We start from the raw sequence: 25006 nt of genomic DNA, 5'->3' as shown, positions 1-25006 counted from the left end.
TCCGCGCCGCGCACTCCCCGCCCCGCTCGCCCCATGTGCAGAAATAGCCCCGCCGCCGCCRGCAGCGGCTTTTCCGCGGGGAGCGGGCGGCAGCGGCGRAGCATCCCCGGGCGGAGCAKCCCCGGGCGGAGCAGCCCCGGGCCGGTTCGGCCCCGATGGCCCCGCGGGTGGCGGCGGCGGCGGGCGGGCGCTGAGCGGGACCCGCGGATGCCGGGCGGGGGCCGGGCGGTGCGGGCAGCGGGGGGCCGCGACCCGGGGCTCGCCGCGCCCCTCCGGCCCCCCAGGGCCGCGGGGAGCCCGGACATGGGCGTTTGGCTGCCCCGGGGCGTGTTGGTACCTGCGGGAGGGYGCCCGCTGCAAAGTCCCTTCTTCCCATGAGCAGCGCCTGCTCCCGGCGCCGGGCTCTCGCCATGGACACTATGAAAACCACCTACATCGTGCTGGAGCTCATCATCGCCGTGCTGTCCATCGCCGGCAACGTGCTGGTCTGCTGGGCTGTGGCCATCAACAGCACCCTGAAGAACGCCACCAACTATTTCCTGGTGTCGCTGGCCGTGGCCGATATCGCCGTGGGGTTGTTGGCCATCCCGTTCGCCATCACYATCAGCATTGGGTTCCAGGTGGATTTTCACAGCTGCCTCTTCTTCGCCTGCTTCGTGCTGGTGCTGACGCAAAGCTCCATTTTCAGCTTGCTGGCGGTGGCCATCGACAGGTACCTGGCTATTAAGATCCCACTGAGGTAAGAGATGGGAGTGGGAGCGAGCAGCCACATTCCCTAACAGCCCGGGGTTTGACCCTCCTGCTCTTARAGTGCAGAAACTTCTGGTCCCTAGAGCTGCCCCAAAATTTTGCTGCTTACAGGTGATGAAAATACCAGAGGTTTTGCACTCACTCGCTGCAGGACTGGGATCAGTATCCCACCTCTTGCTTCAAAATGCAGCCGAAGTTCAGTTTATCGAGGATGTTTGTCTTGGGAGGGTCAGTGGCTTCTCGAGGGGGSCACGCAGCGATGTAATGCTGTATTTGGGGTAGTTGTAGCTCAGCTATGTAGTTATTTATACAACCCCCTTTATTGTGCTGTCCAGGCATCTCCCAGGTAATTAAGTACAGGGGCAGCCACTCTTTTTCCCAATTCCCACTGAGAAAGGAGAAGAGGGAATCAAAAAAGATTCACACATCAGATTTTAGAATATTACAGTTCAGAAGTGGCGTATCCAAGACATGAGTTGATTTCCTTCTAATTCATGGCAATTGAATTAAAATGGGGGAAACTGCAYGGAATGTAACTTCCAGGCACCTCACTAACGAGCTGGTGCAGCAGCTTCCTGAGGCTGAAGTGCACCAAACCCCCGGCTTTGAATTATGAACGCCCTGAGTTTGTCAGTCTGAGTGTCCTTCGTGTGTCAGTTGTCCTTCCCTGAGAATGAGACATTCATGGAGCCCCTGTGGGAGTCCAGGCGAGCTCCAGGGACCGGCCAGGAGCAGAGGCTGTGGGGAAGCGGGGCAGATGCGGTGCAGGGACCTCAGCTGAACCCTGAAACCTGCGGCTCTCCTGGATCCTGCTCCTCCCCGGCATCTCCCTTGCACGAGCAATGAAATCTCCCTAAAACGACTTAAAAAAAAAAAAAAAAACCAAAACGCTTTCACCCTGTTCTGGCACCTCGCGTCTGAGACCTCCCATAAGTTGAGCAAATATTAATTATTCATCGGGCAGGGGYGGAAAAGTGTGGCCGTGTGTCATCGGAGCGTGGAAATTCCGGGGATGTCGCGCAAGCGGGAGCRGATCTGCGACAGAGCAGGGACAGGGGCAGGGTGCTGCCAGCACCGCTCTGACCCTCCCAGCCGGGCTCACACACCCACCCTGCCTCCCGAAAATGCTTTGGTGCCTCTTCCATCTGTTCTTTCGGGGCTTTCTCGGGACGGGGGAGCGGGAGGCATCAGCTACAGAAGCAAGTCAGACTTTTAAAGTTTCAGTTTAATCACACCCCTGGCCACAAGCTGTCAGGCACTGCTGTAACTCTATTTTTGTACCGAAAGCACTTTCTGCAGCTGAGGAAACTGCTGTGAGGGGTTTCTGCTCTGCTAAGATCTGGGGGGAAGGAGAGGATCAGAAATGCTCTGAGGGGATGGTTCTGTGCTTGCTCAAGGGAAGTGGGTTTGCCAACTGACAAAATAGGCAGTATTTCCTCCACTTYTTTTTTTTTCCTAATCCTGGTTTTGAGCAGGTTTGCTCGACTCTCCGTGAGGGCAGTTCATCCCAGGGCAGTTTTGCCTTGCTTTGGGATTCTTTCCCAGCTTCTCTTTCCTCACCCCATCTCACGCCAAATCTTTCATTCCATCTGCACAAACATCTTTATTCCTATGAGTGTTTTCAAGCTGGACACRAACAGAGACCAAGGAGTCCCATCCTAAGCTGCCTGAAGTGCGAAATTTGGATTCAACTCCACTTTGGCATTGAGGCCCTGCTCTCAGAAGGGACCAGTGAGTAAAAAACTCCTTTCAGAGGAGGGGGGTTCTCCCCGTGAGGAGAGCAGGACAATGGACAGGCCCCTGCCTGGGTGACAGGAGATTTAGGGGCTGATCCTGAAAGGCTGTTTTTAGTTGTACAACCCAAATTAAAAGGGGACAGAGGAGGTTATAAAACTACACAGGCAAAACCCTTCTCTACTGCAGCAGGRTTTTCCCTGGGTAGAGTTTTGGGCTTGGGTAGAGTTTTCTCATCAGCTCCTGATTCCTGGGATGCTCCCCAGTGCTGCTGGCAGGGAGGGACAGGAACTTCTCCCACCATCTCTCTGGGTAGAAGCACATGCTGTTTCTGAAAGCAGGGCTGTGCTGTGGGAACGGGAAGCTGATCATCGATTTCTAGGAATGGAGGCTGTAGGAAAAGCTTTCGTCATTAAAACACTCGTTCTGGAGGCCAGTGCCGAGGCTGGTACCAGGCCATGGAGTATTAAATGTGTAAGAAAATGATTTGTGCCCAACCCTGTCCAGCAATTACAATAAATAATGTGATTGTTGCGGAGTAGATGAGCATCCCTGTCACATCCAGTGCTCCACCAGCTCCCTGTGGAAGCCTCGGCAGGGACRTTAAGGACTGGCTGTGCCACATTATTTGATATCCTTTCAGAGCTGTTTGAGAGGCTGGGCAGGCCTGTGGGCTGGGGTGCACAGCACARCTTTGCATTACAGCCAGGCTAATAATGGATTTTTCAGCTCTGTGGCTGAACCAAAAAATCCCATGGGGAAGAGGAAAATCATTTCAGTGAAACTGGAACAGCGATGTTGGGAGGTTTCAGTGAAGCAAAGTGATCCTGACCAACCTGGCAGATTTGGGGTTGAGTTGCCCAACCCTTCCGATGGGGCTCTGCTGCTCTTCCCCTCCTGTCTGGGGGAAGGAACCCACAACTTCTCATCTGGAGAACGCAGAACAAAAATCTGATTTTAAAAATGGTGGTTTAGAACCCTCCCTCTTCTGGGTAAAAATATTTGCTGAATTTGACTTGAAGCCATGAATTCTTTCTGTCCCTCAAAACTTGTGTTTTTTTATGTTTGCTTTTGATGAATTCACTGTTTGTGGAGAAGCCCCCACCCACGCTGCCCATTCTGTGCAGCTGCAGCTCCCAGCCCTTCCCTGAGTCCCTTCTCCCTTGGAGATGGGATGCAGGATGCAGGATGCAGCTCCTTGCTCTTGGACACACTGGGTCCCTGCCTCTCTTCCCTCAGCCTCCTGGATCCTGCTGCCTCTGTGTGCCCATCCCCGTGCCCAGGGATATATCCAAGCCAGGGAACCGAGCATCTCTCAGCAGCAGCAGCAGCAAATCCATCCTGCAGAGAGCACTTGGCACAGAGACTTTTTCTCTCTGGCTTCCTCCAGGGCTGGATTTCACCCCACAGTCCCGTAGCTGAGAGCCAAAGAAGATTTGTAGGTGGAATAAAACAGTTTCCTTTTATTTGCATTAACCCAAATCCTTTGGCGTGGCTTAGAATTGTAGGTACGGACGGATGCCTGGAACAAATGTGTCAGGAATTGGGGAGGGAGGAGAAAAATCTGTGTTTGGAGAGCAAAGGGGGAGTGAAACACTGAGTAACAGCAGGCTCTGCATGCCCCTGTCTGCTGGCAGCTCCTGCAGGATGGTGGATGTGCTGCTGCTGCTTTGCAAACATCCCAGCTGGGACCTGCTGAGGGAAAATATCCCCAGGTCCCTGTGATTGCAGCTGATCTGCTGCTTGTCCTTCTCCTGGGTTGAGCTCTCTCCCATCTTCAGCTTTAGCCCCRGCAGAAGGGCAGGACTGATGTGCCAGGGAAGCTTTGCCATGAGCTGGAACAGGGATCCACRGCCACATCCTCTCCCTTTCTGCACCTCTCTGGGTCCTTTCAGCCAGAGGGTCCATGTATGGRTTCACAATCTGTTAATRGGATCAGGATYTGGTAAYRRTGCTGCCCTGACCCTGCCAGWGTCCCACAGGAGCTGCTGYCCCCATTATCTTGGACATGAGGAAGGCAGCAGTGCTGCTCCTTCCTGCTGTCCTCGTGGGACAGATTAAATTTGGATTGCTGCTGCTTTTYCCTCATCCTTTCCAGAGGTGKCTTGGCTGATGCTGAGGCTCTGCAGAGGAGGGGTTCCCCCTGTGCTCCCCAGCACAGAATTGTTCCCAGATCCCTTCTGGATCCACTCTCACTTTGTCACTCAGCAAAGCAAACTGGAGGGGTTTGATATCGAGCAGGAGGGCTGGAGCCCCTGGGGAGCAGAGAAATCCCCTTGGCCCTCCCCTGGCACCCTGTGGGTGCCATCACCACCCAGAACTGCAGCCGCCCTTCCTCCCCGTGCCCTTGCCTCATTTCCTTTAGTCCTTGCACCCCTGGGTGTGTCCCACTGCTCCTGGGTGGCTCTCACACTGTGCCCACTCCCGAGAGCACAGGAACCATCCTGAATCCTGAATTCTGATTCCTGAATCCTGATTTCTGATTCCTGAATCCTGAATTCTGATTCTTGATTCCTGAATCCTGAATTCTGATTCCTGAATCCTGATTTCTGATTCCTGAATTCTGATTCCTGAATTCTGATTCCTGAATCCTGAATTCTGATTCCTGAATCCTGATTCCTGAATCCTGAATTCTGATTCCTGAATTCTGAATCCTGATTTCTGAATCCTGAATTCTGATTCCTGATTCCTGAATCCTGAATTCTGATTCCTGCTTCCAGAGCCTCCCCATCCATCGGGATGCTGTGCCCGACCTTGGTTATCACAGAATTACTGATTTCAAGTGCCACAAACCCAGTAAGGGCAGGAGGGCTGGGTTGTTCTCTGAGCAATGAAGCTGTCACATTTTTAGGGAAGTTTGTGTCAGCCAAGCTGGACTCGGGGGACTTGGAGGGGTCCCAAAGAGCTGCCACTCACTCCAGCCTTCGGATGCAGCCAAAACACAACAATAAAATCAGGAATAATCCCATGTGCCCTCATGGTCATGAAGTGGAGAGGGGAAATCACTGCTATTTTTAGTTGTGAGCAGCCTGGTTTCCTTAAAATGTATCTCCCAGATTTTTATATCTTTCCCACACCTCCGAGGCCACTTCCCTCCCCAAAAATAACAGAAGTCCTGAGAGGAAAAGGAATTGTCTTTGGGACCTCTGCCCCAACACAGCTCCTGCAGAAGCTGGGGGACAGCAGGGATGCTGGGGAGCATCGGGGATGTCAGGGTTGGTTCCAGGCTGTTGGCTGAGGACACTGATCTGCAGGTTGAGCCACAACCCAGATCTTTGGATTTAGGAGCTTTTTCCCATTTTGGCCAGTTCAATCTGTAAAAACACAGGTTAAATTAAGATTTTTTTTTTTTTTTAAAAAAAAAGCAGCTATTGAAATCTGGCAGAATTTTGCTCCAGAAGATCTTTTGACCTCCCCCTGCAAAAAAAATACACGAAAGCAAAATGTTTTGGCAGAAACTGTTTTATTTTGGAGTTGCAAATTTTTGCTTTAATTATCAAGCTGCTGCTTSGGATTTTTATGAATTTTCTGTTTGTCAGAGCAATGAGCACAGACCACAAAAAGGAGGCTTTGAGGAGTGTTCTGCCCCAGCCCTGGGCTGCCCCAGGCAGTGACCACGGGYGGGTTTGGGGACTCCTCTTGCTGTATTTGATCTGCAGGATGCCAGGAATTCGTGACTCCAGCTGTGCCTACAGATGTGTCAGTCCTCTCCCCGCCCCATCAGCTCCCAGGCTTGGAGCAGTGACTGGGTTTAGGGAATTTGTGCACTGCCAAAGAGAGGATTAACTCCTAATCCARTGGATGACATCAGGCCTGGGCATGAGCCACAAATAACCTGGGAGTGCATCCGTGGAGGTGTGTCCCTGTGTGTGTGTCCCTTCAGTGCCATGTGGGCACTGGGGTCACTGTGACCCACTGGGGACAAGGGACAGAGCTCAGTCCCTGCAGGAGCTGTGGGAGCAGCTCTSWGCTGTGTCTCCCCTTYYCWYRGCTCAAACCTTCCGTGGATGTGCCCCTTGTGCTGCAGTGGCACAGCTGGCACGGGGCTGGGGGTTCTGTCAAAGCTGGCAGTGCCCAGGCAGGGAGGAGAGGGTGGGATGGGCTCCTGGAGCTGCTGGAAAGGGCTGGGATGARGCACAGGGGGAATTGCTGACCTGTCAGACCCCAGGGCTCTGCAGGGAGCAGAGGGCGGGATGGGCTCCTGGAGCTGCTGGAAAAGGCTGGGATGAAGCACAGGGGAATTGCTGACCTGTCAGACCCCAGGGCTCTGCAGGGAGAGAAGGCCAGCAGCAGCTCGGTGGGGCTGGCAGATGGACAGGCAGCAGTTTGGGAACTTCAGAAAGGGGTTTAGCCCCTGTTCCACTGCAGAAAGAGGGGTCCAGCAGAGATCTGCCATCTCCACCCTTATCGGGGTGAGCAGGGGCCCGGGAGGGGCAGTGGTCACTGCTGTTATGGACGCGGGATCAAAGCCCAACAGCTGCCTCTGCATCCCAGCCCCTATCTCACCTCTGCCAGGCACCTCWAACGCAGCTCTGACCCTCGGGGAGCTTTGGAATGACAAAAATGCTCAGCCCCAGGCCCAGCAGGCAGATAAGGCCGGGCTGCAGGGTCCTGGGGAGCGCGGGTGGTGCAGAGGGGGAGCTGAGACCTTAAACAGGGACAGCGGGGGACAGTTCTGTAGGACTCACAGACACCCCTTGGTGACACAGTGCTGGTGTCACACCCGTGTCACACATTCCTGCCAGAGCTGGGACGTTTTTGGGGGAGCTGATGGGGTTTTTTTTTGCTGATGTTTGGATGTCGGGGGATGCCGGAGTGTGAGAGCAGAGTGCGGGGGGAGTTGAGCTCATTTCCTTCCTGCTCTCCGGGGCTCTGCTCGCCTCTGTTTGCCCCAGCCCGCCCCCCTCACACCGCCGGCGTCTGAGTTCAGCTTTCAGTCACATTTTCYCACCCCGAACACACACAGACACCGAGACATCACCTCAGATCCCTCGGGGCTGCTGCGAGAGGCGTGACAGAGGCGCTCACACCTCGCCGGGGCCGCGGATCCGTCCCTCGCAGTGTTCTCCCCTGCAATTTCCCGTGTTAATCCCCCGGATTACCCAGCCGTGTGCAATTTGTAGGTTTTAGCCTAAAACGCACTTTTCCCGTTGTGGGGACAGTGGTGGCAGGGCTGAGTGTGGGGATGARCCCCTCTCCCAGCTCGCTGTCCCCACCCCGGGCACGGAGGGGCTCACAGGAGGGATAAACCCGTGGGTGTGAATAAAATCTCGGATTTTAAACCTGCAGGTGTTTGTCAGGCAGGACCTGCCGTGCCTGGGGACACGGGGGACCCAGGGCAGGGAGAGAATGTTCCCCTCCACCCTCCGGCTGATCCYAGAGCCATCCCCAGGGCTGCCTGTAAAGCCCACCCGGGTTTTTTTTTCCTTTTCCTGCCTCCTGACCCGCGAGCTCACCTGAGCCGGGGCTGGCGCGGTGACAGTGACAGCGGAAGGTGGCAGCGCTGCTGCTGTCCCCGCGCACAATGGGGACAGATGCGGGAGGAAGTGATTTGTCTGGCCCGGGACAGGGACACACGCAGATGTCCTGCTTCCCCAGCTGATAGCATAACCACTGATCCGATCTCTCGCCGCCAACTCCTTCCTGGTTAAACAGCACGGCTTTTTATTTCTTTTTTTCCCTCCCCGCTCCTCTCTAAGGTGCAATTTGTGATGCATTTAAAATGTTCTGCCAGGATGTTTCAGCTGGTGTGTGATCTCCGTTCTGTGGCTGTGCGTGGAGCACAGTGGCAGCTCAAAAAAATATTATATTATTATTAATATAGCTAAAAAAAAAAAAAAAAAAAAAAAAAAAGCAGCAAATGCAAAGTACAGCTGCGAGGAGGTGACAAGGACACAATGCTTGGCAGCCAAGCTGTTCTCACCCCTGGTGAATGGAGGTGTCTGTGCATTTCCCTTCACACTTAAAATAGAAATATATAAATGTCATTGCTTGTTTGCAGCAGAGCACCTGCCTGGCCCCAGTTCTGCAAACTCCATGGGCTCCTCTCCCAGCTCCAAATGGGCAGAGTGGGGAGGGAGCAGGGCAGCACCAGTCCCAGGCTCCCTCTGCACAGGCCATGTGTGAGTTTGGAGTTTAAGCCCTGAAGTTGCTCCCTGGAGGCTGTGGGAGAACCAGCCCAAAGCCCTGGAGCAGCCTCTGCTTTGGCACAGGGACATGGAGGGACAGGACAGWGCCTGTGTGGCACACAGGGCTTTGATCTGCCCATCCTTTAGGGCTGCTTGGGGCCGGGCAGGATTGTGCCCCATTCCTGCTCTCTGAGATAAAAAACGTGGGAATAACAGCCCCATCCCAGAGTGTTTCCTCCAGGCTGCTGCTGTTCCTGYCCCAACCCCATCACCCCAAATGCTGAATTTCTCCTGTTTGACAGAGCTCAGGGCTGGGGTGAGCTCAGGGGTGAGTGCAGGGGTGCTGGCAGATGCCAGGGACGTGCAGGACATGACTCAGTTCCTGCCTTTCAGGAGCCAAACTCGTGCCCGGGAGAGACCGGGCTGGCAGCGTGTCCTGCTCCGTGCCAGCTGTGCTCAGTGCCAGCCCGGGCCCTTGGCTGCTGCCCAGCCCCAGGAAACAGCAGAAATGCAGGAAAACCCAAACCCCAACCATCCTACAACAGCAAGGGGCAGCTCRCTCCTTTGGGTGTTTGCTGGGTGCTCTCCCAGGAAAATTCTGCATTTTTGGGGAGGAGGCCACCAGGAGCAGGGAACACCTCGTGCAGCCTCAGTGGCAGGGYCRYGGAGCCCCAGATGAAGCTTTTGTGRCCCTTTGGGGTGAGGGCACAGAGGGGACAGCCCCAGAGTGACACTGCAAGAGCAGCTGAGCTCTCCTGAAAGCACCACAGTGATATTGGGGCCAATGTCACAGCTCCATCCATCAGGACACAATCCTGGCTCACCCCACGGTGCCATCGGGGCTCCCGTGTGTCCACGGGGAGGGAGCTGGGCTAATTAAARMCTTYGTGGTGATTGCACCAGTAAAGAGGMTTTGCCTGGAGGTGTCAAAGGAACTAAATGCATTGCCAGGTGATTTAATCCCAATAAATCATTTAAAAATATTCAGCTGCTATTTACATTAAAGCAACATTTGATGCCTCCGGGCAGAAACGCAGAGGTGATTCAATATTTGTTATACATTAGTTGAGCAGACTTAGGTGAGTAAATTTACTTTAATAGGTTGTTTTTTTTTTTTTTTTTACCTAATAATATTAAGCCTAAAAGAGAATGAAGGAGGGGTTTGCTGGAGAAATCTGAGCTGTGAAAATCTGTTGGTTCTTCTTTGTCTCACCACGTTTTATAGAGATTAGGGAAGAGTTTAAAGAGTTGTGAGACTCTTCATGGCTAGATCTGGTGACAGTCATTAATTTCATTAATTTTTTTTTTTAAGCCTGTGCTTAACTTGTGTTCACTTAAGGCCATACAGGCAGTGTCCCACCAAATACAAGTGTATTAAGGTAATAACAAGATAATTAATGAACAATTCTAGGACATCAGGTTATTCCCAATTTCACTTGAGCTCTTCTTGCTGGCCACAGCCATGGTCACCATCAGTACCTGCTGAATGGAGAGATGGARGGAGGGATTTGCAAAGCAAATTCTGGGGAAATAAAGAGCTAATCTGAGCAGGGCAGCTGTTCTCTGTGAATAACCATCTCCACCTCTCCCCTGGGCCTCCAGCTCAGCTCTGCCTCTYGCAGACTGGGAATCCAGAATGTTTTCACAGAAAGATATAAAAACGCACGTGCCACAATCCTGGCTGCAGCTCCGCTGGGAGCACTGGGAAGAGCGAGCAGCTCTAAAATAAACCAGTACAGCCACTGGAACATGAAGGGGCTTCTGGACTGGTCCTGGAAACCTTCAAGCCAAGCCTTATTTCTGCAAAAGAGTTCAGGAGAAGAGCAGATGGAAGAARCCTTATTTGGGGTCAAATGTTTTCAGCAAGAGGCAGCACCGAATGTTACCAGTCTGGGAGATCCTCGGCATGGCCACAGCGGCTCCTCCCGCTCCTGAGCACACAAAACCCTCTGCTCTTTCAGGTTCTGTTTCTGAACCATGGGCCCTTTGGCATTTTCCAGTCTCCCCATGGTGGTTTTTGGGATGGAGCACCTGGAGAGATCCTMTGAGCACATCAAGCCCGATTCCCCTTTCCACGGGCAGAGCTGAGGGGCAGCAGCAGCTCCTGGTGCCTCTGCAGCACTGACTGAACTTGGCCAGGGTGGAGCTCAAGACTGGGACTTCACCAAGAGATTGGATTTCTGTCAACTTGCTCAAATCTCAATGATTTCAGGTCTCACAACCCCAGACAAGCTCCAGCTTCTGAAACTTCATGGGGAGTTTCAAAAGCAAAGGGCTTGGACTCACTGCTGTGAGAACTTCTCATCTTCTGAACTATTGAAACTTAATAATAGCGAGAGAAAAATGCAGGAGAAGCCCCTCAGTGGCKGGACCTGCCCTTTAGACATCAACCCATGGATTATGTTCCCAATTCAGCAGTGCCCAAATGTGGCTGCTGCTCCTGCACCCTCCCAGCCAGCCCAGGTTGTGCCTGAAAGAGAAAAAAAGAGAAACTGAAGGCTCCCCCAGCCCTTCTGTGCCCCCAGCTGGTGCTGRCAGCCCCCAGTGTCCCCTCCTGCCTGTGCAGGAGGAGCAGGAGGCTCAGCTCACACGGAGGCAGTGCAGTGATTCACAGGCACAGCTGCAGTTCTGTGGGAATAAAACCCTCCCCTGCCTCACGGGCCGGAAGAAAATCAGAACAAACGTTCTTAGCAAAGGAGGAGCAGGGCAGCCAAGCCAGAGTAAACAAGCACAGAGAGCAGGGTGTGGGAAGGAGGGACGTGTGTCAGCCAGCAGACTCTGGCTGGCCCTGCAGAGGACAGGAATGGGTTTCTCATGTTGTCTTCTGGCACTCGCTGGTTCCTCCGATCTCCAGAGGGATCCCACTGATGCTTTGATTTTGGCTTCTGCTCTGGCTGCACCCAAACCAGACTTTTGGCTTCTGCTGCTTTAGGTTCCAGCTCTGCTCGTGTCTCGGAGGGGCCGTGCAGGGGCTCAGTGGGGTGAGGAAGGTGTGGGGCAGCACAAGGCTCAGCTCTGCACTGACTGTCCCTGGGCCACAGTGAAACTTCTTCATAACCCGAGTGGGACTGACATGTGGAACTGAGCACCAGCACTGCCCCAGYTGGACGGGGTCAGCCCAGGGGCTGGTGTGGCCCAGCAGCTGCCCCAACGTGCCCAGCAGTAGCTGCTCAGAGCCAGAGAGGGCATCACTCACAGAGGGAGGCTCCCTGTCCGTGCCCTCCCAGCAGTTGGTGGTTTAGGATCATGCAATGATAGAACCTTTTTTAAGACTCCAAGTCCTTTCCCTCCCCTTGCAGGGGTTTGTGGGCTGGGGCAGTGCCTGGCGCCTCTCAGGAATAGTAAATGAGTCACCTCCCCAAATCACTGTGCCACGGGTGGAGAACACAGGTGAGATTTTTTTCCCCTCAGGTGATCACAGAGGTGAGGCCCCCGCATGGGTGTGGGCGTGGCTTTTGTCTCATTAGCCTAAACACTGATGACTTTAATTGCAGGGGAGTCACAGTGCTCATTGGTGTAACATCTGTTGTGCTTTTGTCCCGGGGYTGCAGGTACAACAGCCTGGTGACCGGCAAGCGGGCCAGGGGACTGATCGCCGTGCTGTGGCTCCTGTCCTTTGGGATCGGACTGACCCCACTCATGGGCTGGAACAAAGCCATGAGCGGCTGTCCCAACGCCACCAACGAGACGGGGGCTGACACTGGCACAGAGCACCACGGCTGCTTCATCTCGTGCCTCTTTGAGAACGTGGTGACCATGAGCTACATGGTCTACTTCAACTTCTTCGGCTGYGTGCTGCTCCCGCTCGTCATCATGCTGGGCATCTACATCAAGATCTTCATGGTGGCCTGCAAGCAGCTGCACCAGATCGAGCTGATGGGCAACTCCAGGACCACCCTGCAGAAGGAGGTGCACGCGGCCAAGTCTCTGGCCATCATCGTGGGGCTTTTTGCCTTCTGCTGGCTGCCCCTGCACATCTTGAACTGCATCACGCACTTCCACGAGGAGTTCTCCAGATCCAAGCCCGAGTGGGTGATGTACGTGGCCATCATCCTCTCCCACGCCAACTCCGTCATCAACCCCATCATCTACGCCTACAGGATCAGGGATTTCCGCTACACCTTCCGCAAGATCCTCTCCAAGATCCTCTGCAAGAGTGACGATTTCCCCAAGTGCCCTGGGGACACCAACCAGCACTTGACTGTCATCAACATCGACTCCCCGGTGGCCTCGGTGACCGTATGACCCTGCCCCTGCTGGCCCTGGGTCCCCAGCCCATCCCTGGCACTGCCCTTCCCCTTGTGAGCGGCTCCAGGAGCTCCGACGGGGCTGCTCACAGATGACCACTATGCAGTTGTGCAGCTGTGTTTTGATTTTTATTTTTGTAATTAACGTAGTGCCTCGTAGAGGAGTGACCTGAGCGGGGACACTGAGTGCGGCTCACCCTCCTCTGTAACCCCAGGGGGTGTGAGASCTGTGATCCTGTCCTGTTTCCTTTCCAGGTGTTTCCTTTCCAGGTTGGACACTGACTGGGAAAGACTCACCTGCTGGGGGGATGTTTCCCCAATTGTGCTGCTCACGTCAAGTCATAGGATCTTTATTTTAATTATTATTATTATTATTATTTTTTAATATTTTTATTCATTTAGGAGTAATAATTTTGTGTCTGTTTTTTGAGTTGTTCTCCAAGTCCATACTTGACAGCACTTTGGTAATACCCTAATTATTCCATCAATTGTTTGATGCAGCTTGTATTCTCCGATGGGAAAAAGTCTTACTTAGCCCAGTTGCTGGTGTGAAACTGAATCTGTATTCCAGGCACTGAGGGGAGGGATYCTTATTTTTCCTGATCCTGGCCTGCATCAATAACAAAAAAGAGACCAGAAGGGAGCTATGGTGTGTGAGGATCTAGAATGGCCTGGCTTGTGAGCTGATCTTGGCCAAGCTCTCTGGGGAAGAAGTTCCCCTTGCAGGTTGTCACTCTGAGCAAGGCCAAAGCCCACAGAGCAGCAGAGCACTCTTAATTATACTGCAGGTTAATAACTCTGCCAGCACAGCTCAGTAATTACTGCACAGTTCAACATGTGACTGTGATAGCCCAGACTGGACAGAAGCAGAGAGAACAGAGAGTTAATCTGGGAAGAACGAGGTGATGGTGAGAGCAGAGATGGAGCTGCTCCTGACCAGCTCAGACCTGCCACCACCTCGCTGTGGTCCCTCTGAAGCACTCGGTGCCAGCAGCATCATCCTGCAACTGGTGAGAGGCTGGAGTGCACGAATTAAAGTATTAAACCCACGTTGTGGCAGTAACTCGTGCAGGGAGGCAGAGAGAGGCAGCAGRGCTCCCAGAGCCAGGCTGCAGGGAAGGAAGGTTAAACACAGCCAGTTCCTGAGCAACAGGTCCAGTGGACAGACTGCCATGCCTGGAGCAGTTTGTCCCTGAAAAATTGTACTTGAATCACACAGAAATCAACTTTATATTTTTTTTAACTGTGTTGCACTAAAAGGRGGGTAATACAAGACCACAGGAGTTTCATTTCTCTGGCATATRAAATAACAAATACAGCGTAAAATCAGTTGAAAAGCTGAAGAAACCTTGTTCCTGCAGCATTTCCTCTGCCAGCTGGCAAGACCTGCAGACAGCAGCTGCAGGAATGACTTTGGGCCCACCACGCACAGGGAAWGGCTCACTGGGAGTGCTGGATTTCACTGCCACTGCAGCAGCTCGGCTGTGAGAGCCAGCCCCAAACCTGGGTGAAATCCCCCGTGAGCTCTGAATGGCTTTGKACATGTTTATGCAATGTTCAAATTTAGCTGCAGCTCTGTCTCTCTCAGACATGGGCATTCCCAACAAGAACCTGAGGAGTTCAAGTCCCCGTCCCGAGCACTCCTCCTTTTACAGTCCCATTGAGCTTTGCTGCATCTGCCTTGGGCAGRGTCCAGCTGACACAGGGAGCCATCTCCTGCCATTTGGGCAGGGCCTGACTCTCTYCCCCGTTCATTCTTTCCCTTCTGTGTTATCTTTGGCCGAGTTCCTYCTGTTAATCACAGCTGGAAACGAGCAGGGTTTCACCTGCAGCTCTGGCAGCGTTGCCAAGTGGTTGCAAGCCGCATTTATCCTCACAACAAAGGATGTAATCTCTCCCTTTGGCTGGCTGAAAACCACCCAAACTCTCCCAGMAGCAACAGAGTGAAACTCTCAGGGCTGTAACACCAAAAAAAAGAGTCCCACAACACTTGTCCACATGTGAGAGCTTCCAGTGCAGCTCAGAATCCACCACTGCTCCCTCTCTGTGCCTCCCATGAGCCAGAATTCTGCAGATGGACGTGGTGCATCCTTAGTCCAGCCAGGCCATTGGGTTGTTGGGCATTAACTCTGGCCCAGGTCATGGGCACTGGGCCTTTGTGGATCTGAGCCAAAGACATTTTAAGGCAGAATAAAAATAGGACACCTCCCTTACCCCCCTCAATAAAAACCTCTGAAGGTTTCCATAAAAATGTGAAGCAAAAACGGCAGAGGAACTTTGTGTAGTGAGCACAGCTGCGGCCATTCAGCTGTCACTGCTCTAATGTTCACAGGTGGATGTGTTTTCCTGGTGTTGCTCACATTTTGTATTTGCAGTAACTGTTATTTACATACAAAATGCTTCATTTACCAGCCACACACCCCGGCTCAGCCTGTGCCCCGTTATTTCTTGTGGTTGATGCGTTCACAAAGTGCAGGACATGAGACCACACTGCACTCGGGGAGGACAGGGAATCACAGCTGCAAGGAGCTGGTTCCCAGCTCGGGGCTGGTGTGGAGACACCACAGCCTTCAGGTGGTCAAAGTGTCTGAAAATGGTCCATTTAAAGCACAGCAACCAGGATGATGCTTGCAAAGATCCTGTAACAGTGAAGCACAGAGCTGTCACCAGCCTCAGRGTGCTGAGGGCTCCCTGCCCTTGTCCCTGGTGCAGCTTTGCCACTGTTGAATCAGAATTTGCTCTGAGCTGCCACCTGAAAGTGCCASAGCAGCTCTGTAATTTGTGGATCACTGAGACCTGTGGATTGTCTGCATCCCCACATCACAATTACAGCTTCAGAAATCCCAAAACAGCCTAAATAAATGAAATTGAAGTCAACACAGGCYTCTTAACAATCATTAATTAATTTATCAGTGCCAGGCTGCTAATTAATGTGATGCTTGGCTGCAGCACAGGAGGAAACCAGCCACGATGAGCATTTGACAGCCTTGTAGATAGTAAAAACACCAGCTGCACAGCCAGGAGTGRCCCAAATCCTTCATCCTTCATCCTCTTCCTCAGCCAGGAGGATGTTTGCGAGCTGCTCCTCGGACACAGACAGCTCCTGGCAGGCCCCCATGGCCCGGCTGAGGTAGACAGCCAGGATGTGTTTGCACTGCAGAGGTAACAGCAGGGATGTCAGGCTCTGCGTGGAGCAGGAATCCAAAATGTGTTTGATGAAGTGCTCAGCCCTCCCAGAAACAGGGTTCCCTCCTGGCACAGGGGTGCTCAGTGTCCCCAGAGCTGCCACCAGGGCAGTGCAATACAGGGATGTGGCTCCTGACACTCTCCCATCACTGCAGACCCCCTGAGCCCACCCCACCCCACCAGCCACAGCCCATGGGGCAGGCAGCAGTGGCAGAATTTGTCCCAAGAGCTTGGGGATTATCAATCTCTCAAGTAATGCATCATTATCAACAAAATCMCCTCCTAGGCCTGGCTGCAGCCAAAACCTGGGCTCTCGGGCCAATCACACACTGGGTCAGGCCCACACTCATGCTTGTTGGGAATTGCAGGTTCAAGGAGCAGAGCTGAGCCTTGTCCCCAGTCCCAGTTTGAGGCACAGAACTCACCAGAAGGCTCTCGTTCTTCTGCAGCACAGAAAACCCAAAGGCAGGACAYGTGCAGAAGTGGCAGGAGCTGTAGCAGGTGTAGAGTTTGCCTGAGCTTCCAAGGACCTGAAACCAAAGAAATGAGGAGTCAGAGGCAGGATTCATTTCAATTTCTCTGACTCAGGCAGGGTCTGGACTGACCCAGCAGTGACAAGGAGSTGTCACAGTACAGAAGTGTCCCCAAACACTGCAGTGACCCACCTACACTTGCAGCTCCTCAGGTTTCCCATGGTCTCTACAAGCTCCTCTCCCTGCAGGTGAGGAAGTGTCCTACACTGTGCTCACAGCAGATCCCAGCTCCAGGGATTTGTCTGCCCAGGGAGCACCAAAGGAGCCGTGGCAGCACTCCCTGCCCTCCCAGCAAGTGCCAGCCCCTCCTGTCACCTGCAGGTCACCTGGAGTGTCCTGCACTGGCAGGCTCAGGACAGTGGAGAGGACAAAGGCTCTCCTGTCACACCAAGCCCAGTTGTGCATCCAGAGCCACCACGGGGCTGGGGACAGGAGGGGAGCAGCACTGAGCACTTGCAGGGAGTGCAAGTGCTCTCCTTTTCCAACCTCTGAAGTTGTTCTGCTCCCAAAAGCAGCTGCAGCTACTGGAATCCAGATCGGCCTGAATAAACAAAGCTGAASTCTCCAGAGAAGCCTCCCTGCTCCAGCTCAGTTTGGGAACAGCACTGCCTGYTTTTCCCACATGCTGCTCCCTGCAAGGCTGGCACTGGGGCTGTACCAGGGGCGTGGGGTGCAGCAAACAGGTGAGGGAAGCATTTGTGACCAGCATGGAGCAGCCTGTGAGCTGCTGGAGCTGACTGCAGGAGGTAGGAAAGACAACCTCTGGATTATTATTTCCCTTCTGGTTTCTTCAAGAYTGGAAAATAGCTTTTAGAAAACTAAGAGCCCAACCTACAGCAAGGGAAAGATCTGCAGGAGCAGAACAGAGCAGCACTGGGCTTTGAGGGCACATCACACCCTTCCCCCACCTCAGGCTGGGTTTGTGGCACCCAAAGATAAACACAAAAACGGGAAAAAGCAGTGGAGCTCTGCAGGCTGCTGCTCCCTCCAGGACACCCCTGGCATTCCAAGCCCCTCCARATGAATGCTGTCCATCACGGGCCAGAGCTGCCCTTGCAAGGCGAGTGTTCTCCTGTCCCTGGAGCTCTCCCTGCACCCTTTGTCCATTCAGAAGTTTAGGCTCTCCCATAGAAATGCCAAAGCCTTGAAATCCCCCTCACTCCCAGCAGATCCAGGACACAAGACTCGCATTCCCTTTTTTTGTTTTTTTTTCAGTCTGGCCTTTACCCTGGGTCCTCCTTCTACTGCAGGCTGAGTTTGTTTCACTTGTGATAAGTTTGTTTTCCTCGAGCCCCTTTGATTGTTTTTTCCAAGATGAAGTATTCCGATGGTGCCTTTCCTTCCCAAGTGTTTTCCTTTGAGGAGGGGGGGAAGCCTCAGACAGACACTGCCAGATTTGGGCTGAGTTCAGCRTTCCCCCATCCTGACCCACATGGCAAGGACACAGCTTCTGCCTAAAAAGGCAAAACCTAAAATCCAWAGACTGGGAGAAAAAGGTGCCTCTGTTCCTGGCCAGCTGCAGCCCATCCAGGCACTGGGGTGCCCTCCTGGCTCTGAGGTGAGATTTCCTTCCACTGTCCTCATCTCTGGGCGCTTTCTGGCTGCTCAGTGAGCAAAAATCCCCCTGTGGTGTCCCTGCCAGCGTGTGGGGGCACAGGAGGGGCAGCTGAGGCCCCAGCAAGGACAGACAGGCAGCACCACAGCCTGTGCATCTGCCATACAGTTCTAGGAAATGATCAAAAAAAGACATAATAAAAAAGAAGAATCCAATAAAAGCRCAGGATGTGAGCAGTGCAAGTGCCAGCTGGCAGGGCTAAGGCACTGCCTCTGCTCTGCTTCACTCTCAAATCTCAGCATTTCTGCCACTTGGACAGAGCTAAAGAGTGCCCCAAATGCTGCCTGGTCCACACTGCGCCCTTCTGCCACATCCAGCACAGCCCCACCATCCCTGCAGCCTGTGGGATTTAGGCCTGACCTGGGCTGGCAAGGCTTGGCTTTAGTCTGCAGCAGGGCAGGCATTATCCAGGCTCTCTTGGGATAATTTAAATCAAGGAGTCCGGCCCTTGGACTCTCCATCAGTGCTGCTCCTCTGTTAAACAGGAGAAGCATTAACGCCCAGGCATTGAGAGACAAATCCCAGCTTTCATCTGTCTGAGGGCTCTTTCTTCTCCMATCTCAGCTCCTGAGGGCAAGAGCTGCCCACACTGCAGGGCCTGTCTGAGCAGAGCCTTCCTCCCCTGCAGCAGGACCCGAGATGTGCTGGGTGATACAGAATTATCAACAGCTCACATTTGGCTACGATGACCCAGAGAGGTTTCACAAGAGAAGCAGCCCCATGGCCTCAAAGGGTTCTCCAGACCCAGCTGCAAGTGGAAGCAGCACCTCACATTCCTGCTCGACCACATCTGGGTGCCAATGGCAGGGCTGATTTCCCAGGGGATGATTAAAAGGGATGATTGTGCAGGGTCCAGGCAGCCGGGGATGTCCCTTTCCCTGCGGTCACACACTGGGGCACAWCTCTACACATTTCTACACCACACAGCAGTGAAGAGCCAGTGACTCCCATGTCCCCACCCAGGGGCTCAGGTTCAATGACCCCAGATCGTGTTCCTGTCACTGCTCCAGCCAGYGGCCTCAGGGAAGACTCTGCTCTTTGTCTTTGCATCTCAGACAGCTGTGATGAGGAGGAATTTCACAACGGGACCAACCTCACACCCCCGGAGAAAATATCTCCTCAGATTCCTGTTAATGAACTCATCAGCGTGGCCTGAATCAGCAATGGAGCTCCAYTAAGGAGGAATGCAGCTGGAGGCACAGGAATCTGCTTCCTGGAGTAACTCCTGCTGACTAGCCCTGACCATCCTGTCCAGRGGTCCCTTCTCCACAGGGGAACCAGAGGCTCCCTCTCCCAGTCCTGACACTGTCAGTGTGCACCAGCTGAGCCCATTATTTATATCAGGAGATATTAATTATTAATATCAGGAGATATTAATTGGTGCCCAGCAAGGTTCTGCCATAGCCTGCCAAAGCTCTGCAAGGAAGATGGGGCCATTCTCTGCCCAGTGGCATTTCCAGATGAGCAGCAGTAAAAAAGGAAAAGCCTTTGAACATTCAATCCATCAGCAAGGCAGCTGCTGCCTAAGGATGCTGGAAGCTTCTCAGGCTTCACCAAATACCCAGAGCCAAGCCCTGAGCTGCAATCCAGGGCTGTTCTCGAGCCCTGTGTATGATTCACGTCCCTCTGGAGGGGCTGTGTCCTCTCCTCGACCCCAGAAGTGATCAAGGCTCCGTGTGCAAACCAAGCAAGGCAAGCTCTGAACACGTGAAAAGGGTTTGTGCCATCAGCCAGGCCTGACTTCACAGCTCTCCTCTCACCCTACACGACCCCAAAGCGCCTCCAGTGGAGGAGAAAAGGCCCTTTGCAGAGAGGACACTTGGAAATGTTCCTCCTGGCTGCTGCAGCAGGGAGCAAAGACATTCCCCCTCCTCTGGTGGGTGAAAAGCACAGAACCAGCCCAGCCCTGGAGGGGCTGTGCTAGATGAGGGGGTCTGAAGTGCTGAGGAGAAGGAATTGGGTACTTCTTGACCTAAATCTTAYGGGCAYGGGKTCCCAGTGCTTRGCCAGGGCACAGCAGGGTCTCTCTGGTTCCGTGAGCCACAGGCTGGATGCAGCTGGTGAATGGCTCCCAGCACGGACAGATTGTCCCAAAAGAGATGCCACCAGTGCTGTGGGACCACAGAACAGGGAACTGTGCTGTGAGTGATCTTAGGGCTGAGGTGAGTTCTTCTCCCCAAAATGCCATTTCAGGGACACCTTTCTGTGATTCACAGCCTCGCCTACAGTGAGCCAGAACGAAACCCACGGGTCTGGCCTGAGCTGCTTCCTCCCAGGCAGRAGGATCCTCTGCCAAGCAGGGGTCAAGAGGTTTGGTGCTCATYGGGGAGAGGAACGCAGCGATGGCAGATAACACCGCGTTGTGTACAACTGCTCAAGAGGAAGAACTTCCTCTGCTGGATAGGATGAGGGCAATAAAGCAAAATTAGCAATCCGTGGAAAACTTCCTCCTTGCTGTGATGCCCACAAACACATAAATTGTCTCTGGCTGGCTGGGAGCCAYAAGGAAGATGGTACTGAAATGTGCTGCTGTAATTGTAGCCTGTGGCTGCTGCTCTCCAGTGTCACTTCAGGAGTTTGTAAAACACTGGTGCTGTCTGTGTGTTTATCCACGCTGTGCAAGGCTCAAATGGCAGCTGGAAAACATCAGAAAGCAAAGAGGAGTAGGTACCTGGTAGAGAATCCTTCCACTTGGGGACCTGAGTCGGGTGACAGAGCGCTGATCCACCAAATCCAGAGCTGGGACTGCACATGGACCAAAAATGAACTTCAGCCTGGAAGAGGAGGTGTCTGCAGTTAGGCCACAGCACACAGGGAGAGCACCTGGCTTAGGCTCAGTGCACAGATGAGCCCTGTGGAACCCAGCAGGTCCCCACTGCAGACCTCAACATTTTTTCTTGTTGCAGTAAGTGAAAATATCCCTGGATCAGCTGGTTCTGAATCCCAGCTCCAGGCATGGACCACATATCTCCTTGGAAAAAGGATGATACACAGCTCCTGGAGCGACAGGAACTGGGCTCCTTCCTCATCCCCAGGAAATCGGTTCAAACCCTGGGGAATGATTGAGTCATTTTGTAGTGATCACATCTCCTCGATCATGGTCACAACTGAGAGATAAATAATCCTTTCTCTGCCCACCAAACTGCATCAGGAGGAAGCTGGAGAACATCAGGGAATTACTTAAGACACTCCAGTGCACATGGGGACACCAGATAGCATCAGTTTTACATCTGTAACCCAGGTCCGAGCAGGGCTCAGAGACAGCCAAGTTATTGCACATAAACAYCCGGGGCAGCACGTGCCTTACATCCCTCCACTCTCCCTAAAAACCCTTTCCCTTTCAGGCAGGGATGGACTTACGGATGAGGGAATGCTTGGGATGRGGATCTCTGCACATCCTGCAAGGGGGATTTTACCTCCTGCTGGTGCAGGGATATGTGACAACGTGTATATTAAATATGGATATCTGCACCTTCAGCCTCTTGTCCACACAGCTCATGGGCCTCAGAGTCATTCCAGACCTGTGAATCCAGCAGCTCTGAARGTTTCCAAAGAGCTCAGGGCAACTCAGTTAACTTTTCAGACCTTTCATCYGCTGAGAAGAATCTGTGTAGTCTAGATTGGCTCCAAGGGTAAACAAGAAGGGAATCAGCAGTGATGAAAAGATAGCACAGAACAAGAGCAGGAGACCAAGAGAAAGGGGAAAGTTTCCAAGTCCATGAAGGACGCAGCAAGGCAGAGTGAGTCAAGCTCATTGATAAGCAGCCAAGCAGACAGACAGATTCCAGGAAGACCAAAACTTGCACAAACCCAAAGCAAAAAGGGCTGGCTCCATCTGAGGGCTGCGAGGAGGTGGGTGGGGGAACGCTTAACGTAAGACATTCCTTCATGATTAGGTTTGGGACTACAAGGGGGCTGAGTTCAGTGAGTTTCAGGAACTCTTTCAAATTTAGGGAATTCTTTTCTTGTGTACMTAATTTGATCAGTTCAATGGAAATGCCCACAGGAAATTCAAGGAGATTTGGAAAAGATTTGGAAATTTAATCAGAATACTCCTGAGCTAATGGTTACAGGGAATTGATGGAATTCTGGCTGCCAAGAGTTACCACCCAACCATTATTAAACTTAACATGGGAATTTCTCTCCTCCTCTCTTCTTTCATGGTGAGAAGGAAACGAAAATAAAAGCTTTCAGGTTTGTTCAATCTAACCCCACCCATCAAAGGCCACCGTGGTCCCARGAGAGTGAGGGAGGCAGAACACCTTCCACAAGTGTTATGGCAGATAACTTTAACACAAGGGCATTAAGGCCTGGAGGGTTTTCGGTGATCTCATCCCCTKGCAGGCAGGAACACAAGGTCAAAGATGAATCTGAAAAGTCTCTTTCACTGTGACAGTGCCTTTTCTCCACCTTCAACACCAATTGGTGAGGGCTGAAGTTGTGAAACTTGGATCTCTTAGGTCACCGCTCGGGAAYGACTGAAATATTCACAAGGGTGACCAAGCTGACCTGAGACTTCTAAACAAGAAAACCCTCAATCTGCAGGTTAACAATTCCCTGGTGCAGGGTGATGAWAAGAACACTTCTGCCTGTCTATCACACGTGCCCATGACTCAAAGAGCAGGAGTGAGCTCAGGGTGCTCACAGTGATAGGAAGGCAGAGGGATGAATCACCCTGGAACAGTCCAGTCACAGCAAACTCCTTCCAGATCTGAGGCTGCACTCAGAGCTCAGGTTAAACACCCTGGGTTTACACTAGAGCAAGTCATCACAGGAGAKTCAGTGCTACAGAGATAATTTCATGAATCTCTGGGAAAAAAAAAGCCCTTCAGAACCTCCACTACAACCAAAACCACGCAGCAYTTGTGTGTTTCAGCAGCACTTGGTMAAGCASAGGAGAAAACCAGCAGCACATGATGAGAGCTGGAACTGACACTGAAGACACTCACCCCAGCAGCAGCTCATCAGGCACTGCAACAGAAAAGAAAGGAAATGTGATTTTGCAGAATTTAACATCACAGTGGGGTGAGTGTCTCCCCAAGATACCCCCAGAGGCCACACAGGACTGCAGCACTCTCACCATCCTCTCCAGACACCAAWAAAGCAACAAGGAACAGCAAAATGATCCATGATGGCAGTGCTAAGGCACTTACCCAGCACAGCAATCACAGGGATTCATTTTAAAAAGAAATGCAGAAGCCCAGAAGTACTTTCTTTTATGACATCCTACTTTAAAAAGCACACAATAAAAGGCACGAAGYCTCAACATATTTCTCTGTCACTTTAAGAAGCTGGTTAAAAATACATATATATTATTTTCCCTGAAACCCTCTTGGCACGAGTTGAGAACTCTGGCATCACAACTTTAAAAATGTTGTTCTTTTCCCAGCACAGTCTTGCAGGGCGCCACTGGTTTATGGCTTTTAACASAGCCCACTGAAACATTGTGTCTTCATTTATTGGAACTCTTTGTGAAGATGGAAAGTTACACTGAGGCAAAGCCGTGTGTTTGTTGTAGCTGACAGCTCAGGCTCTGCTTGTCCAGTCTGATCTTTCTGTTATCACCCAGGGGACACTGTGTACTGTGTCTCCATATCCCACTGGAAGATCTGGATTTTTGGCTTTAAAAACCTTTTGATTTGACAATTTCAAATGCTTTCAGTGACTGGCACTGTTGGTTTGAATTTTMCAGTTTTATTTGAATTCAGTTCTGCAAAGGGATCCATCAGTTTGTCTCCACAGCTCTGTCTCACTGTGTGCTTTAGCACCACTCTACTGCTTTAAGAACGAATGTGAACTTTTTTATTTTCACTTAGTTTACAACAGGATTTAGAAAGCTCTTTTAAAAGTCACATGTAGATTCTGGATCTACTCTAACCTGAGAGGAGCCACACTGCAAGGGTGCCAAAAAGCTGTCACTGGGGTCATTCTGTCAGTTTAGACTTGAAGTTTCTGCCCATTCCTCACTCCCACATAGTGCTCAGACAGATTTATCTGAACTCGTATTTGTTTGGGTTTTGTGCAGCTAAAAATATTCTTTCAACAGACCCTTTTCCTTAGGAAGGGCCACTCTGTGCAACTCGCCCAGTAAACACAAACATTAATATTCTCTCAGCACAGGTCACAGTGCAGTGAAGGTAATTGTTCTTAACTAGCGGCTGGAACTGGCCAGGATTTCACTGCTGGCTTGTGCTCCTTTCATTAAAGCACCGGGAAGCTGTTCCTGGCCCTGGGATCACCAGCACACTCCCTCTGCCGGCCAGTCAGGCACCGMGTTCGGGAAATTTCCCTTTCTGACTCTAGTTTTGGGGCTGGTGAGTCTATAAAACAGTGCAGAGGGCACAGCACAATTCCTGCCCTGAGGCATTGATTTATTACCCTTAAAGTGTCATCCTGTACACCAGAAGCTCTCAGAAGCAGCGTTAACCCCTGTCACATTCAAAAAGAAGCGTTCAAAGTGGTCTGATTTTTTAATTTGGCTTCGAGAAGGGGCTGCTCCTTTTTATCTGTGCTGCACACCCGTCTGTTGTCACAAACAGGGACATAAAAGTGAAGGCCACCCCTGAGACAACAGGGTAAAAAAGGTAAAAAAAGGGAGGCCAATGACTCTCATCATTCCTGCCCCTGCCTGCTGGGATCCTTCACGTACCGTGTGAGGTYTCCTGAAAAGCCTTTTTGATCTCTCTCAAAAGCTCTTCTGCTACCGCTGGCAAGGTACTACTGTCCATTCCACTGGCACTGGATTCATCCCTGGAAACGACACAGGAGCGAGTGGGGGATCATTAGGGTCACCATGGATGCTGTGTTTTTAAC

The 25006-nt window shown here is 52.2% G+C and overlaps 2 protein-coding genes across 2 annotated transcripts; one reads left to right on the top strand and one right to left on the bottom strand.

Annotated features, from left to right (window-relative positions):
• The first annotated feature begins 215 nt into the window (after positions 1-215).
• Positions 216-15367, top strand: ADORA2B (adenosine A2b receptor). The gene is made up of 2 exons (XM_057371962.1): positions 216-739; positions 12164-15367. Exons 1-2 carry the CDS (start codon positions 375-377, stop codon positions 12855-12857), a joined length of 1059 nt encoding a protein of 352 aa, XP_057227945.1. The 5' UTR covers positions 216-374; the 3' UTR covers positions 12858-15367.
• ZSWIM7 (zinc finger SWIM-type containing 7) lies at positions 15368-25006 on the bottom strand. Its single transcript, XM_057371963.1, has 5 exons — positions 24843-25006; positions 23143-23164; positions 20865-20967; positions 16471-16575; positions 15368-16013 (listed from the first exon to the last, which is right to left on the bottom strand). The coding sequence occupies exons 1-5, from the start codon at positions 24919-24921 to the stop codon at positions 15897-15899; spliced, it is 426 nt and encodes a 141-aa protein (XP_057227946.1). The 5' UTR covers positions 24922-25006; the 3' UTR covers positions 15368-15896.

This window comes from Malurus melanocephalus, unplaced genomic scaffold (genome assembly GCF_030028575.1).
Source record: "Malurus melanocephalus ecotype Western Australia unplaced genomic scaffold, MMel_1.1 scaffold_162, whole genome shotgun sequence".
NCBI lineage: Eukaryota > Metazoa > Chordata > Aves > Passeriformes > Maluridae > Malurus > Malurus melanocephalus.
The sequence above is the reverse complement of the archived record's forward strand: the minus strand, read 5'-3'. Positions and strand labels throughout refer to the sequence as shown.